At 38.9% G+C, this 17,481-nt stretch overlaps 1 protein-coding gene across 2 annotated transcripts in view; it reads left to right on the top strand.

Annotated features, from left to right (window-relative positions):
• Positions 1–2,619: 2,619 nt before the first annotated feature.
• Positions 2,620–17,481, top strand: part of LOC149282300 (diacylglycerol kinase eta-like) — a 79,805-nt gene continuing 64,943 nt past the window's right edge. For both annotated transcript variants that reach the window (XM_089498345.1, XM_089498343.1), the window contains exon 1: positions 2,620–2,811. In XM_089498345.1, coding sequence (XP_089354471.1) covers positions 2,620–2,811 — 192 coding nt within the window. The remainder of the gene's footprint in view (positions 2,812–17,481) is intronic.

The raw sequence follows: 17,481 nt of genomic DNA, 5'->3' as shown, positions 1-17,481 counted from the left end.
CCCCTATCCATAAGACAAATGCTTAAAAGGAGAGAATGGTGCTACACATTCTGGATACATACCTCCAAACATTTCAAATGCACAGAGATGGGCACTCCTGTTGTGTGGGTTTTTTTGTACTTCAAAGCACAGCTAGGGGGCAGGACTTTATCTAGACTTTTTATGTGCAATTGTGACCTACTGAAAGCTGTTTATACAGTGTTTGTAAGAGTAAAAATGTATTTAACGTACTGTGTATATATATATATATATATATATATATAATAAATATGTGTATGTGTGTGTGTGTGCACATATGTAAAGACATCCTGCTGTTTCTATACAGAATAAATTATTTATTGATTTATTGCTTATCATATATCTCTAACATATTGTGCAGTTTTGCACGGAGGGTCAGGACATAGCAAATGGTGCTTTGCATAACAATTTGGGCTTCCACAAACAAAATGTGCAGAAGGCACTGTCCAACAGAGCTTGCAATCTTGATGGTGTCGCTATATTACACAAGGTGAATTATTGCGACTTTCAATATTACAATACAGTTATGTTGACCAAACATTCTGAGCTCCTGGAATAGCGGGTCATTAGGAGCTATATGGGGATTTGGGTCTGAAAAAGGGACCTTCTCTCAAAAAGAGGGGCACTTGTCCATGTTTGTGGATATGTGGTTACCACACCTAGGGAGTAGCTGTTTTGTTTGTTTAAAAAAAAGTTGGGGACAAATTAAAGAAACTAAATGAGAGAAAAAAATAAGGCACAGACTTAAATCCAGGAATACTTTTAAACCAAATTTCCAGAATGAATTTCCCAGGATCAGGAAGCAGCTCCTCCTCTACCAGTGATGGTACAGTCTGGGGTAATGGACTTCAGAAACCCTTTAGCAAGGCGTTTATGTACCCTTTTCTTGTTACCTAGGTAATTATGACCTTAAGAGAGGAGCATGGAATGTCTAACAACGTTATAATTATTATATTGCTATTTAAAAAGGAGGCGAAGTAGGGTGACGGTAAATAAATACAAATTAAGTGGCGATTTTATTTGTATGCTGTCATCTATAGAGCCGCATCCAGGTATATCAACCGAGGCATATGGAGAAGAAAAAGACTGACAGAATGGGAGGGGTATAGAGAGAGTCTTGTGTAAAATACGACATAGGAGGTGATGGATTCGCAATAAACTCTCTAGAAATGAAAGGAATATGGTGAAATGTAGATGGTAGAGGAAGGAAATCGCTGTGACCCATGTCTCAGTACATTGTGTATTGCAACAGCACGAACTGCGGCAGAGCCCAGACCATCATCTTCCTCCTCATCTTTATTAGGTGATGAAGCAGGCTGATAGCGCATTAGCCCGTCAGAGGAAGAGCAGAATCTAGTGTATAAATACACCATGCCAAGGACAGCGTGGCGCGCAGCCTGACCCGCGTTGCCGTGACAGGGGGAGAAGGACTGGATGATATCGCATAGTTCAGCAATGCAGGGTCCTGGCTCAGTCAGAACGAGGAAGGAGGACATTTCTCTGTACCGGGGCTTGAATGATGGAGAAGGCTGCATGGGACAGGATGGCTCCTAAATGAAGACCTAGAGTCCTAGAACGTCACCCTATTTAGTATCTGTGCCGTCCAAGAGGTAGGTGCTCAAAGCTGTTCCCTAAACATGCTTCCATGGAGATGTATATCATATATATATATATATATATATATATATATATATATATATATATATATGTATATATATATATCGTATATGTATAGCTGTGTACATACATGCTTTTATATACGTTTGTATATATAATATATGCATAAGGGAAAATGTGCATTAGCATCACATTTCATGTTATAATTTATAATGCATCCGATACAAATATAGCATATACATGATATCAATTTCAAATACTTTAAACATATTTATGTGCCTCACTATTCTTGTATGCAGGTGAATGTGTTTAACAGCTCAGGATGCTGTAAAGCTTAGTATTTAGCTTATATTAGTATTTAAATATGAGAGGCCTGTTAGTTCATTTGAATATTACACTGTAAGATGCTGAAAAAATGCATACCTAGGTACATATTTTCAATGAATGAAATATTTTTGTGCATTTTGGAATTCAGGTTACATTGTTAATGCCACGCATAAATCAGGTGCAATATTTTTTTCATTTGTACTGATGTCTCTCATGCCTATGAGCTCTTCATTGCAATATTTCACATTGCCTACTATGATAGTAAATGGAGTAGATCTCTGTCAGCGTAATACCATTATTAGTGATTTTTTTATATATTACTGGGTGCTGTGTGTGTTATACCACCTAGAAGCTGATGCCCTCCATATTTTATTTTGGAATTGTTTGGAGACAGTCTCTTATACATACATTAACATTATTAATGTATACCAGCCCTGCATGTCAAATGGCCACATACCACTAAAGAGGAAGTATCACTCCTTTTAATAATTTAATAAATCAAATAACTGGCTATAAGACATATTAATCATGCATATGGAGATTCTTTGATGATACGTAACTTATCTTGTGTGTGTGCCGTTTTTCATATTTCATTTTAGGGTGAGTGTCAGTAGTCCTGCTGCAGTATAGGAAGACCCTTGTTTACTACTGAAGACGATGGCTCACAAGCTGTCCCCAGGAGATGTGTTTGAGAGGAAGCCCAGGGATTCAGTCTCTTCACTAGACTCAGACAAACTGCCCCCAGCTGAAGCAACTGGGGAGGAATCTTCTGATAGTGAGGGGGAGCAGGAGGGCATCTCTCACAAACTGATTCGGAAAGTATCTACCTCTGGCCAAATCCGGAGTAAGGTGAGACTAAACTCAGATTCATTGCATAGAGTGTTGTCTTCTTTATTATTATTCTACTTATTCTACCAATAGTAGATAGTAGATACATTTAGTAGATACATAGACCAATAGTAGATACATTTATTACTGATTTTCTTAAACTTTACCATGATTATATTTTTCCATTTACAAAGTGGACAAGTTAGGTTTGCTTTACAGAAACTCCATGAGCATACACTATATGTAATACATAACAAGTAGCAGCAATGACAAGTGAAAGTTGAACTGCTGGTCGCAAGAGTAATTTTTACTGCAATTAGATTGATGCGCCAACTGTAAATCAGTCTGTTAAAGGAGTAAAGACTGAATAACAGATCTTGTTAATAGCCAAATGAACCATTTCCAGCTATTTTGCATGAACATTTGTACATTTTTGTACAGTGCCCTTTAGAGGACCTGGTTAGAGAACTCTATGCTGCCCATTAATACCACAAAGTAAGGACAAAAAATGCAATGAGTAAAATAAAAGGTCACTGGGAACTTATGACCTTGTTATTTTCAAATGAATTATGAAAGGGTAATTTTATTATAGTAACATGACATGGTTATTAGGTTAAAATGTGAGTTTTTAAGGTATTGACCTTATGTAGTGATGGAAAGCTTTGTTGAATGTCAGTGTGAACTGCATTTGTCGAACTGCATGAAGGGATAACAATGACATTTTCATTAACTGGCTTCAATTTATATGATTTCATTTCTAAAATAATGTTGGTAAATTTTAAGTCCTACCTTCCATTTTCCTGCCAAACAGTCTTTTGGGGGCTGTAGTTTGTACACTGACATCTCCCAGTTTGTAAGGTCATGGAGCATGTGCTAAAGAGGAGGCTCCATTACTTGCTGGAAGTTTGTAATTCCATTAAAGATACCAGCATAATAACCGAGAAATAATTAGGTCAAGTTTCAGTAGTTTTGAACTGCAAATAACCTACATTCTATGTTGATTGTGACCCTCTATATCTTAAACTTGTGTGTACTCATGTTCGTGGATATCAGGTATATGGCAATAGTGAATGGCACATTAGAATAGAACATAAGAGATGGACAGACATATTTTAAAGACAATGTTAATTGTTGCCTGGTCAGAGGTACATACTTTATATTTAAATACACTGTATGGACAAAAGTATTGTTACACCTGACCATTACACCAACATTGACTTTTATGACATCACATTCTAAATTCATAGACATTAATATGTTGTTGCCCCCCCTTTACAGTTACAACAGCTTTTTTGCCCATTCATCCAATAGAGTACTTGTGAGGTCAGGCACTGATGATTGATGAAAAGGTTCGGCTCACAATCTCTATTAAAGTTCATCCCAAAGGTGTTCAATGGGGTTGAGGTCAGGACCCAGTCCCTTTTAGTAAAGTTCTTCCATACCAAACTCACCCAACCATGTCTTTGCTTTGTGCATAGGGGCACAGTCATGATGGAATAAAAAAAAAGGGCCTTCTCCAAACTGTTCTCACAAAGCTGGAAGCATAGCATTGTCCACAATGTCTTGGTATGCTGAACCATTAAGATTTTCCTTCACTGGAAGTAAGGGGCCTAGCCCAACCCTTGAAAAATAGCCCCATACCATTATACCTCCTCCACCAAACATTACAGTTGGCAGTATGGCGTAAGGCAAGTAATGTTCCCAGTAATGTATCCACCAAACCCAGGTTCGGCCATCAGACTTCGAAACAGAGAAGCATGATTCATCACTCCACAGAACATGTTTCCACTGCTCCAGCATCCAGTGGTGACATACACCACTCTGACGCTTGACATTATACTTGATGATGTGAGGCCTGCATGCAGCTGCTTGGCCATGGAAACCCATTCCATTAAGCTCCCACTGCATGGTTTGTATGTTGCTATTAAGGCCAGTGAAGGTTTGGAACTTTCAGCTATGATATCAACCCCATCACTCTGTGACTTTGGACTTTAGGTGGAGTTGCTGCTGTTCCTAAACACTTCCATTTTCCAATAATAACACTTACAGTTGACCGTAGAATATCTAGTAGGGATGAAATTTCACAACACAGTTTCATATAAAATAGTTATAGGGCTGATTTTGAATTCATAACAGAATGGGGTTTTACAAGCTAAACATATAGCTTAACTATATGTTTACAAGGTAAACATATTGTTAAAAGAAACGAAATCACAATTTTCAAATGTGTATTTGCAAAACATTACATGATCAAAATTTAGACCTCTTAGGGAGCCATGGGGCTTGATTCGAATAAATAAATAATCTGGAGTATTGCTAAAATTATACTGAAACATACAATTCGACTCTTAGGGATCATATCCCCCCCCAAAAAAAGATTGCTAAATGCAGAAAAGCATATACACATTTAGCTATGACATTTTGTAATCATAGAACAGCATGCTCTGATTCCATGTCTAAATCACTATGCTCCAAATGATAATATCGAATTGATGTTAACCCAGGTCATTGCTGAAGCTCATTACAGCCAATGTGGTACTGCCAATAGTGAGTACCCAGTGTAAAATATGTACTAAGATATATAAAATGTTTTCTAGCTAATACTGTGCTAACAAATATAATTAACGGTTAAGAAAAACATGATTACATTTATGTGTCCAATATTGTAATAAAAGTGACACTATATGATGGCATAAAAAAACATCCCTAAGGAAGTCAATGTGATCAGTGGTATACCTTGGACACTGCCATCTTCACTCCTGAGTGCTGGGATATGACATCATAAACTGATGCCTTGTGTTAAAGGCACGTGCCTCACATTTCAGGCTGTTTATTTTAATACAGCATTGGTCTCACGACAACTTTAATACACAAGGACAAAAATATTAATTGCTTTTTAATAGTAGATATTTACCAGCTGAACGGGTAGAACAACACCTCTGAAAATGATATTGTTTGGTGGGTATTTGGCTTCACACTACAAATAACTGTAAGGAGTAAACACACGTGCCTGCCCATACAGACATACATACATGCACACACATTCACACTTGCCCTTACACATAAACATCCTGACTTGCACTTGCATCCACAGTCGCTTGCCCTTATACATTCTTGCCCTAACATACAAACAAATTCACAACAGAAACACACTTTCTCATAAATTGTCTCCTATCCCACTATATTTTCTTTTTCATTCTCTCCCCTTTTTCATTACTGCCCTTTAACTCCCCCCTTTCTCTTTATCTCTCCCCTTCTATTTAATCATTCCATTTCTCATTATCTCTTTAATTTCTCTCCATTCTTATTATCTCTCTTTTTTTCACTCCTTTTTTCCCTACCTCTTTTATCTTTACCCTTGCTCTTTGATCCCCCTTTCTCATTATCTATCCTCTGTTTGTTTCTCTTTTTTATCCCTCCCCTTTTTCTTTATTTATTGTCACATCCCCAGGTCCCATTACTGACGGGCAGGCAGCTGCCCGCTGATTCGGAGTACCTGGGGTTTCACTGCAGGTCCCTGCTGCTGGCGGTCGGGTGACTGTCCGCTGACGCAATCTGCGTCAGGGAGCTGCCAGCTAGCGCGAGGTCCCCCCGGAATTGTATACTTACACGCCCCTGGCGAGCTGGAGATTCCAGTTGCAGAAACACAGGGAGCGTGGCTATGCCTCACGGCTGGAGGCGCGGCTCTGATGGGTGGTTGGAGATGACCGAGGTTAGGTGGTGGAGCTAGAGCTGGCTGTATCCTGAGTTCCTGATCTTCACGTTTTGACCCTTTTCCTGCCTGACCCTCCTTTTGCCTTGTGATTTTATGCTTCAGTCTGTTCTCTACGTGTACCAGTTTGGCTTGTCTGACTACCTGACTTGTGTAAGGACCCTTGGCTTGCATGACTGCCTGCTACATGTACCAACCAGGCTATCCTGACTATCCAGTTCGCCTTTACCCTTGGTTTTCTGAGATACTCTTTGTGAAGCCTGTCCGTTGTTGGAGCCCAAATCTTGCTATCTCTGCTCAGTATCTATACTTAACTGCTTGCACAGAGGCCTCCTTACTGTTGCATAATTACATAGGCTGAAAAAAGACATGCGTCCATCAGTTCAGCCTTTCCCATATCTGTTCATTGCTTGCCGTTGATCCAAAAGAAGGCAAAAAACCCAGTTGTGGCTCTTTCCAATTTTGCACAAACTAGGGGAAAAAAAATCCTTCTTGACCCCAGAATGGCAGTCAGATCTCTCCTTGGATCAAGAAGCTGTTTCCCCATAATTCAAAAATTGTATCCCTGAATATTATGTTTTTGCAAGTATTCATCCAGTTGTTGGTTAAATGTCTGTACGTACTCTGATAAAACTACCTTTGCAGGCAGAGAATTCCACATCCTTATTGTCTTATTGTAAAAAAAACCTTTGATTTGCCTTATACTAAATCTCCTTTCTTCTAGTCTAAATGCGTGACCATTTATGACAACTCTCTGTACTTTATCACTAAGCCAATGTTCAACCCAAGAACAAGAATTTGCATCTAGACCAATTTCTTTCAGTTTAAATACTAACCTATTGTGCGGAACCATGTCAAAATCCAAGTAGATTACATCCATTGCAACACCTGGATCTACACTTCTACTTACTTCTTCGCAGAATGCAATTAAATAAGTTTGACATGACCTATGTTTCATAAAACCATGCAAATTTTTGCTAATAACACTGTTCTTCCCAATGAATTCCTGAAAATTAATAGCCCTTCAAATACTTTTCCCAGCCACAGAAGTTTAAATCTCACCAATACAAGCAATTGCACTTTAAAATGTCGCTCTTGCATCACCACTTAAAACACGCTTCATTTTTCTCAGCACAGTCATGCATATTAAAAATAACTAACACATTGAATTGAATTCCCATAAGGCTCAGCCAGACATACTACTTCCATGATGCTGGCTGAGCGTCATAGGAAGTGCAGCAACAGTAAAGCTGCAGATTTTAGCTGTGAACTAAAATTCCTATTATTCTCAGCCAGCCAGGTGTCCACCATAATGCTGGCTGAGCATCATTGGAAGAGTAGTCCACAGAAAGGCTAATGTTAGCCTCCCTCCCAGGACCCCTACACACTGCCTTTACTCACACCTGCCCATAAACACACATATACACTTACACTGCCTTTACACACACATATACACATACACTGCCCTTACACACACCTGCCCCATAAACACACATATACACGTATACTGCCCTTACACGCACACATATACATGTACACTATCCTCACACACACATATACAGGTACACTGCCCTTACACACACATATACACGTACACTGCCCTTACACACAAAAAAAAATTTACACTGCTCTTACACACACACACATATACATGTACACTGCCCTTTGATTTTGGAATTAAAACATTTGCTAATGCAAACATTTTTAGATGAAAAAGTTCCATTTTATTCAGTTGAACAAAACAGTGATCACATTATTCTTCACGATATTCTTGTAAGAAACTTTTATTTCTTTATTAATTCATGTAAACTATTTTTCATATTTAATAAAAGCTATGACACTATATGACACTCTGCCTCTCTGATATGCCTTATACCCTCCTATATGCCACTCTGCCCCATGATATGCCCTTTAACCACCTATATGCCACTCTGCATCCAGAAATGCCTTATACCCCCTATATGCCACTCTGCCTCCAGAAATGCCTTATACTCCTATATGCCACTCTGGGGTTAAAAGGCATATCATGGGACAGAGTGGCATATAGGGGGTTAAAAGGCATTTCTGGAGGCAGATGGGCATATAGGGGTTGAAAGGCATATCATGGGGCACTCTGCCTCCAGAAAAGCCTTATGCCCCCCATACAACACCCCCCACCGACTTACCACTGCTTCTGACTCCCTGGTGTCTGGTGGGGGCACCGGGTGAAGGCCGGCGTTCGTGAAATTAAAGGGGCTAGCGTGCACGCACCGCGCCAACCAATGGCCGGAAGATTACAAACATAGGTTCACTTATTTCCAGACTTAGCTCCTTAAGTACTTGTGGGTGAATACCGTCAGGCCCCGGAGCTTTGTTGACATTAACTTCGACTAGTTGCTGCAGCACCTTGTCCTGAGTCATCCAATCACAATTTGTCTGCAAATTTTTGCAGTAGTCTTTTGCATATCCATTGCCATAGGTTCCTCCTTAATATATAATGAGGAAAAATAATTATTTAAAGTTTCTGCTTCCTGGTCTTCGTTAACTAACACACCCATCTCTGTTATTAGTGTACCTACACTTTAATTTTTTTATTTATGTGCTTAAAGATTTTTTGGGGGTTGGTTTTGCTCTCTTTGGCTATCCTTCTCTCATTTATCTCTCTTGCTCAATTTGCCTCACAATGTTTCCCTTTCTGTCCCCTTCCTGTTTATCTCTCCTTTTTGTTATCTCTCTTGCTCTTTTCTCGCTACCTCTCCCCTTTCTATTTGTATCTCTCTCTCTTTTCTTTGATCTACCTTTCTCATTATACTCACCATTCTCATTTCTCCATTCTCTGTTTTCCTCTTTATTTCTATCACTTCATCTCTCCTCTTTTTCATTATCTCTTCCATTTATAATTATCTCTTCCCTTTCATTCCATCTCTCTTCTTTCTCATTATCTTCCCTTCTCATTATCTCTCCCCTTTCTTGCGCTCTTTTTATTTGGGCTGGCTAGAGGAAGATCCATGATCTCCTCAGCCAGTCAGGCTCCTCCAGTCCAGCCCGCCTTTAGAGAAAGCTAGCAGGGTCATGAACACCAAATATGTCCCGTTTGCCCCCCCCCCCCCGCATTGAAGAGGACAGTACATATGCCAAGCTAGGCACACATAAGATTTAAAATAAGGGTTAATTGCCATAAGTATATTACACATACAGTTTAGGGGAAAAAAATACATATCTTCACAAGTATTCCACCCTTTTGTGCCTCTAGTGTACCAGCCTTTGGAGACTACAGCTCCCTTCACCCTCACCATCAGTCTGCCTGATGGTGATATGAGTTGTAGCCCACAAAAGCTCATATTATTCATGCCAGCCAGCACATTTTTTTCTTTTTTGTTTTGCACTATTGATGGCATGGTAGCAAACAGCAGTACTAAACTGGGGATTTAAGGCTAGCAGCTTATGAATACCATACCTGTTAAGGCCTCTTGGATATGTGCGACCCTTTTTTTTACAATTACTTCATATTGTTCACTTAAAGCTAGGTTGGTCAGTTTTTACAAATATTGTATGTTGGCATTCAGCACAATAAATGAATCTATCTAATGGAAAACAGCAATATATATTGGAAACATTCCAACTTACTGTTAATATGATTTTCATGATTTCTTTTCCTTTTTTGTTAAATTAATCTCCCACTTTGGTGGCAACTTATTTGTCCCAGGTTCCTTTGTAAGGATAGTTAAATAGATGGGAGATAATATGTGACAGGCATGCTAGTTCTGCCAGATTCTGGCTCACATGACATAAGACAGCTAAACAAAGTATCTCCAGAACAATTAATCACAAGCTGTAAGTATAATAATAATAATAATAAACTATTTCAGTTCCGCTAAAAGCTGTGACGGTCACGGTGTCTCCGTCACATGGCTTATCAAGTCTTATGTGGTGTCAGTCAGTGTCTCTTAGTAACAATTAAAGTCAGTTTTGCTTCTTCACGGTCTCAGTCTCAATTACAGCAGAACAGGTTCAGTCATTGAAAAGGTATTTGGTTTTTAGCTGTATTTACTGACAGGAATTCCTTCTAACTTTGCAAGATTGTCGGAATTTATTTTTGTTTTGAACGTTAGAAAACCAATCACATTGAGAGGTAGGGTGCGAAAAATGACAGTGATTGGAGGATGGTAACTTAAGGAGTGCCTTCCCCAAAATGTTTTTGGCTTTATACTGAAGAAACCTACAATTTTATACTAGTATATACTATACATATAAATATAACAAAATTACAAGCAATTCTACTTTTGGTAATCAATATTACTTACAAGAATAACCTTATGTTATTCATAAAATTAAGGTTTACTTATTTGAGTAATATGTATAAAAAGGATATGCTTCTTAGTACACAGATTAATTAGAAAGCATTTCATGGTGTAGCAGGTCCATTTAATGTATAAATGGGCCTGTAATTTAATCATTACATTCAATCTCAAAACTGCCTATGCCACCTGCAAATATTTCTACCCATTGACCTATAATTATACCGGATATTGCTATTAATTTTACTAACCTGTCCCATTATATCCCTCCTTGATATTTATAAATTGCAGCATATTTACTCGAATAGGTTGCCCTTGTAGCTTCTAAAATTAATGATCAGGCACAAGGTAGGTTTTACTATCCATACTACAGGAGTAATCAAGTAACGCTACCAAGTGTAGCGCCTACTTACTGTTAAGAAAATTGCTAACATTTCCTGTTTATTATTGCATTGTTCTGTGGTTGAATTAGAACCCCTGTTATTTTAAGTAGCAACAGGTTGATGCAATTACGGTAATTGAATCTTTTTCAAGCTCATTTTGGAAATACTAATATATTTGCTGTAGAAATTTAACCTGCACACTGGGCACTGTTTAAATAACACTTTTCAACATTAAAAACTTCACATTACCTGCCTTCATTTGGTATAAATAACATGTAAAGCTGGTTAGTGCAGTAATGATCATTTTATACCAGGCTGTATATCCAGTTACTGAGTTTTGCTTACACCTTCAAGAGTTTATGCAAGCGGTACACTATAGCCAAAGCCTACATGAATTGTTTTGTCTCTGTGTCTAAGGGGTTTATTCACAAAAAGATGTGCTGACAGGAGAGTCTGCAGGAGAATTGTGTCTAATATCCTTCACTTCTCTATACATTGTGAAAGTCCAAACCTAGTGAGCTTCTGCCACAGGAAGAACATAGCTCACCATGTAGTATTTATAGTTGTATCAGTGAGCTGTCAGCAACATCTTCTTTCAAGTTGAATTATGCATTATACAGGGCCAGCTCAGCCCTGCTTAATGGGAAACCTGCCAATGTGGGTGGAACCACAACTCTCCTTCCAACCCTCCCTTTAGTAAATAAACCCCTTGGTGGTTTTGAAGCATCGTGCATTTTTTAATATGTTATTAAAGCTTGCACTATATATGTGAAGGGTCTTTTTGCATTGTTACTCTAGGGCACTCTCACACTGTAGGTATAGTGTAGTTACTGAATATACTAGGTTGTTCTCTACTTGGTGCTATTAGTGGAAACATCTTCTTCTTTGAGGGTTTTCTCCCTTATTTGAGTGCAATCTATCTCTCATCAGAAGGAATACTTTGGGGGGCATAAAACAATAAGGATAGTCTCATTCTGTGATGCAGCACATATAAGAGTAGCTCTGTTAATGCATATTAATCAGTGTGTTGTTAAATGTTGCTAGGCATAGAGGGACAGTCCAAGGCTTGATATGCTAGACTTGTGAAACAATTATGCTGTGGTTGTAACTGTACACTCTATACTGGTGGATTAAAAACAATCTTTATCCATCAAGTCACTTTAATGCAGCTTCCGATATAATCTGCTTTATCTCCTGATGCCCTAATGTAAAATGTATTTTATCACTCTTTGCTGTTCTCTCTGATAATCTTACATTGGGCATGCATATACATTATGGTTGTGCTATGTGAAAATGGCTCATACATCCATCTGTCTGAACACAGAAGTATATGTGCCTCTCCTTACCTGAACACAGACAGTTAACACAACAAAACAAGCTTCCTCTGAAACCTATAAATACTGGTTTGACAAAATATGCAGAATAACATCATTTTCAATTCCCCACATACTTTGCTGCAATTTCACACAAAAATCTCTCCTCTGCATTCTAAAAGGCAAAATAAAGGTGTTACAGAAATAGGGTGAATGATCTATAGTATCTGTGTTTAAATTTAAAGCATCTTGGTTTTGTGAATTTGCCTCTACTAATTTGTACCAAAAAATGAAAATTTCTCCAGCGTTCCTCCTTTTATTCTTTTTTTTAATTAGTTTTATATTCGTTTTATATTTAGCTATTTCATACTATTTTTCATTAATAGTGCAGTACATTGTATGATTTTACAGGATTATCTTCTGCAAAGAGCTTAAAACGCCTGAACTGTTGAGAGTGGGGAGGAATTAATAGTTCAGACCCTTTATACATTTGTTCTCCATGCCAAGTGGTGAGGAATCTTAAGCGTGTTTTTGAGCTGGTGTTTCATTTAGCTCTAGGAAATCCTCTTGCTCTTCTGTATTTGCAACCCTATCTTTCTTTTTAAACTGGCTCCTACACTATAATGACATTAAACGGTTAACTGAGTTCTCATCCTGCCTCCAAAGAATTATTTTGTGGCGGATGTAAATTTAATCTGATATGTTCTTTTCCAGCTCCTGAGTGCAGCATCATTACACAGTGCGGCATGTTCAATGTCTGTAAAGAGTAGACACTGACCATTGCTTGGAAATCCATAATCATTATACAGTAAAAAACAATACATGATCTTTAACCATATATATATATATATATATATATATATACACACACACACACACATATTTGCTTGATTATAAGACGACCCCCCAAAATTTGAATATTAACATAGGAAAAAAAGAAAAAGCCTATAAGAAAAAGAATATAAGACTACCCTATAGGAAAAAAATGTTTTACTATTAAACATTATTTCACATGTAAACTATTTTTTCATATCTAAAAAAAACTATTATTGAGAAAAATGCATTTTTGTTTTTATTTCCTTTTATTTGCCAACCTGCCTCCAAATTATACACATCTACCCTAGGCTTGCCACTCTGCCCCTTAGATATTCCCTATACCCCCTATATCCCACTCTGCCCCAGATATGCTTTATACCTCCTTATATGCCCACCATAAATGCCTTATACCCCCTATATGCCACTCTGCCTCAATATGCCACTCTGCCCCAAGATATGCCTTATACACTCTGCCTTAATGAAATGCCACTCTGCCCCAAGATATGCCTTATGCCCCCGTATATGCCACTCTGCCCCAAGATATGCCTTATATCTCCCTATATGCCACTCTGCCTCCCTAATATGCCACTCTGATCCCCAGAAATGCCTTATACCCCTATATACCACTCTGCCCTTTACCAGTGCTTCAGACTCCCTGGTGTCTAGTGTGGGCAGCTGGTGGATATCTGCATGATGCAAGTAGAACCCTAGCAGAAGTGCCGGGCGGAAGCTGAGGTTGTCTACGCGTTGCGGGTGATCATCCTCTCTGGCAGCCGGTGAATGCCTGTGCTATCCTTAGTCGATGGCGACTGAAAATTTTGGCCTAGGTCAGGGGCGTCCAACGTGCGGCCCACCGGACTTCAACGTGCGGCCCGCGTGAGCAGTAGTGCGGCCGAGAGATGAGGTGGTAAGACCGCCGCGCGTGCATGCCGGACGCTTTAATATATTTTAGGTGGCAGGCTTGCACACCGTGCTGGTGAGTGGCAGTGCCTCAGTGAGTCACGTCGGAGGAGAGCAGGAAAAAAGAAAAGCGAAAATGTAAGTATTTAAAAAAGCCTGTCTTGATGTGTGTGTGTGTGTGTTTGTGTTTCTTTTGTGTGTGTCCAGTAAATGTCCATCATGAACAATGCTGGTGCCTAACCCTGGTCCCCATTTCTGTTTCTCTCAAACGCTAAAAACATCTATACTGGAGCCAAACAACTCCCCCCCCCTCTCTTTTGCTTGTGTTGTAGACGCACAAGTGACATGTTTACCATCCCTAGTATGAGGATAAAAATGGCATGTATTTTTTTTTAAGATACAATGCCATTTTATATTCGGAACAGAAGCCGTCATGCTTCCCTATGACCTACGCAGACTGATCCAGTCTCTGACTGTTGCTCACTGCTAGCACAATGAGAGGACCATCGCTATTACATATGGATGGATAAGTAGATGGGATGCTAACAAGAGTTTGATCCTGCAAAGGCTGTGGACCATTGGCACTTTAGTTTGAAAAATACAAGGCATGTTCATGGCCACAAAAACCGAAAGCGAAAAGTGAAAAACACTAATATATTATATAGAAAATGTGGTGTGTCACATACGACTATATTAAATTATCTGCATAACTTAAATGCCCATGACGTTTGGTTCTAGTCTTTTTTACGTGTAAATTTAAGATCTGTTAAAAGTTGAAAATAAAACTTTGTTTTTAAAAAAAATCCTGCCTCCTAACTTTTTTTAAGCTAGATTCAAAACAAATTTGTCAAGCCCTGTTTTATAAGCCTTAGTCTTTTAGTCAGACCAGAATTTGAGGTCCGATTATAAGACAACATCAATTATCACTATTTAATTTCACATTAAATTGCATTCATTTTTGTATATTGCATAAGATCTACATAAAATATTGTAGGGTAAAATGTATTAATTACAAAAGGTATTAAATGATATCAGGATAATGATAATTTGTTTTGTGTGACTCAGCTCTTTGGACACACAATGTGGAATAGAGTTCTGAGTCATAAACTTGTCCTTCTGCTACTTTATGCAAACGCACATTATATCATGCTTTATGGTCATATAGTGGTAGAAGCTGTTTTACAATAAATTTGTGTCTATATATATATATATATGTTTGTTATACATGTGTGTATTGGTACGTGTGTATATTTGTCTTTGTTAAAAAAAAGAAAAACCCAAAACTCAAGTCGTGAAATAAATACCTAGCTCCCATTGAAACCCAGTCTGCTCTGTAGTTGCCTATTCTTCAATGGTCGGCCTAAATACCCCAGTTACTTTAACCCCCCTTCAAGACCCAGCTAAACCAGGTTCAAGGAATCCTTTCCCATATTTCACTTTTTGCCCCAGGTATGTAATGTCTCTCTTGACATGGGATTGCTACAGGAAACTTGCACTTGGAGCACAGGGAACCATATTGCTCCCGGGCCTTACATTTTGATAGATGACCGTATTGGGTTCCAAATCCCTGTGCTCCTCCTTGGTAGGAGCTCAGAATGGTTGCTGCATGAGTGTATCACAGTGCCCTGTAGACCTAAAGATTCCAACTTTGGGTTTGACCCAATAACTATACTCCTCCATGAAACTGTAAAGGACCAGGAACCCGACAGACGCAAACATATAGTGCAAAACACCTTTATTAACAATAATGTAAACAAGGCAAAATCGTAGCCAAAAAGACAAGCCGGGGTCAGAAGCCAAAAGATAAGCCAGTTCAGGAACACAGAGAGTAACAAAGTGTGGAAGCAAGCCAGGGATCAGGAACAAAGATGGTCTTCAGTAATAACCAGGTCATGCACAGGCATAGCAACACAGGAAAAACGCACTAGCAGGCAAAACAACGCAAGGACAAGGAGGAGGTGAACCCTTGCTGTTTAAATAGCCTAGAGGGGCTGGCTGTGGGCTGGATAATGGGCTGGTCCAAAGAAGAGTAGCCGTGGTAACTAAGGAGGCGATTACCAGACAGGTGCGTAACCTGACAGGCTTTATTATTCTGGCAGTGAGCAAAAGAAGTGGCTGTAAAGCAGCCAGGCCATAAGAGAAACAAACAAAGATAAACCCTGCGCAAGAATGACCAGTGAACCCCTGAATCACAATAACAATAATCCATGAGGCAGGGCAAAAAATACTTGTACCTTGCCATCTGCTGTAGCAGAACTCTGGGATATTACATATCCAAGCAATATAGTAGGTTGTCATGGGGGACTGTAATCAAGGTCTTTGATGCTCTTAGCCAGCTGACACCCAGCTGGCAGTGGGGCAGCTCACAGTGCCCAAAAACTATTATTTCACAAAACCATCCTACAAGAAGACCTTTCAGTACTACATGTATTGAAACACAACCTGTGTTGACAGGGATCTACAGTGCAGTAAACCCAATTGCTTTACTGGTAAAAAGCTGTTATTGTCTCTTGAATAGCCCATGCAAAGGGACATTAATGGTATGATCAGGGGCTCCCCTTTATCCTTGCCAGCTCTCAGAGCCAGATTGCTTATAGGACAGGATAAGGATGTACCTAGACCACCATTTGCTTTATTCAAAATTGGAGTTACTTAATTAAAATCTTATCGTATACCAAAGTTGTTTTCTGTACCTGAAAGTAGCAGACTTGATCTTGAACAGTTTTCTTTCACTGTTCCATCACACGGGTCTATATTTAGCTACATTTACACACACAGGATGTTATGTGGTTTTAGGTACACAATACTATGTACTGTTTTTCCCTGTCACAAAACAACTGTAAAATATAACTGTGATTTTACCAAACAATTGTAAATTAGAAATGGAGGTGGGCACTTTTTTGATAACATTGAGTTTACAGGCAGTGGCGTCTCCAGCTTTCATATTTAGGGGGGGCACATGGGGGGCCAGGGACCAAAGTAGGGGGGCCAATTATAAAACGGTACATATACACTATATATGTATATATATATATATATATATACACACATTAGACGTGCATTTTTAAAATAACAGCTAAGTGACAGTTATTTTTCATTCTTTAACCCCTTCGCGACCTTTGCCGGTTCAGGACCGTCATAACAAGAAGGTCACTAAATGACCTTTGACGGTCCTGAACCGTCAAAAAATTAAATAAGCTTAGAAAGTGATCAAGGATCACTTTCTTCACTTAAACGGCCTTGCTGCAATGCCTCGATGTCGAGGCATTCAGCAAGGCCGAGATCGGCAT

The sequence above is a fragment of the Sceloporus occidentalis genome, unplaced genomic scaffold, assembly GCF_023333645.1.
Source record: "Sceloporus occidentalis isolate IW3139 unplaced genomic scaffold, rSceOcc1.0.p SCAF_119, whole genome shotgun sequence".
Lineage (NCBI taxonomy): Eukaryota > Metazoa > Chordata > Lepidosauria > Squamata > Phrynosomatidae > Sceloporus > Sceloporus occidentalis.
The sequence above is the reverse complement of the archived record's forward strand: the minus strand, read 5'-3'. Positions and strand labels throughout refer to the sequence as shown.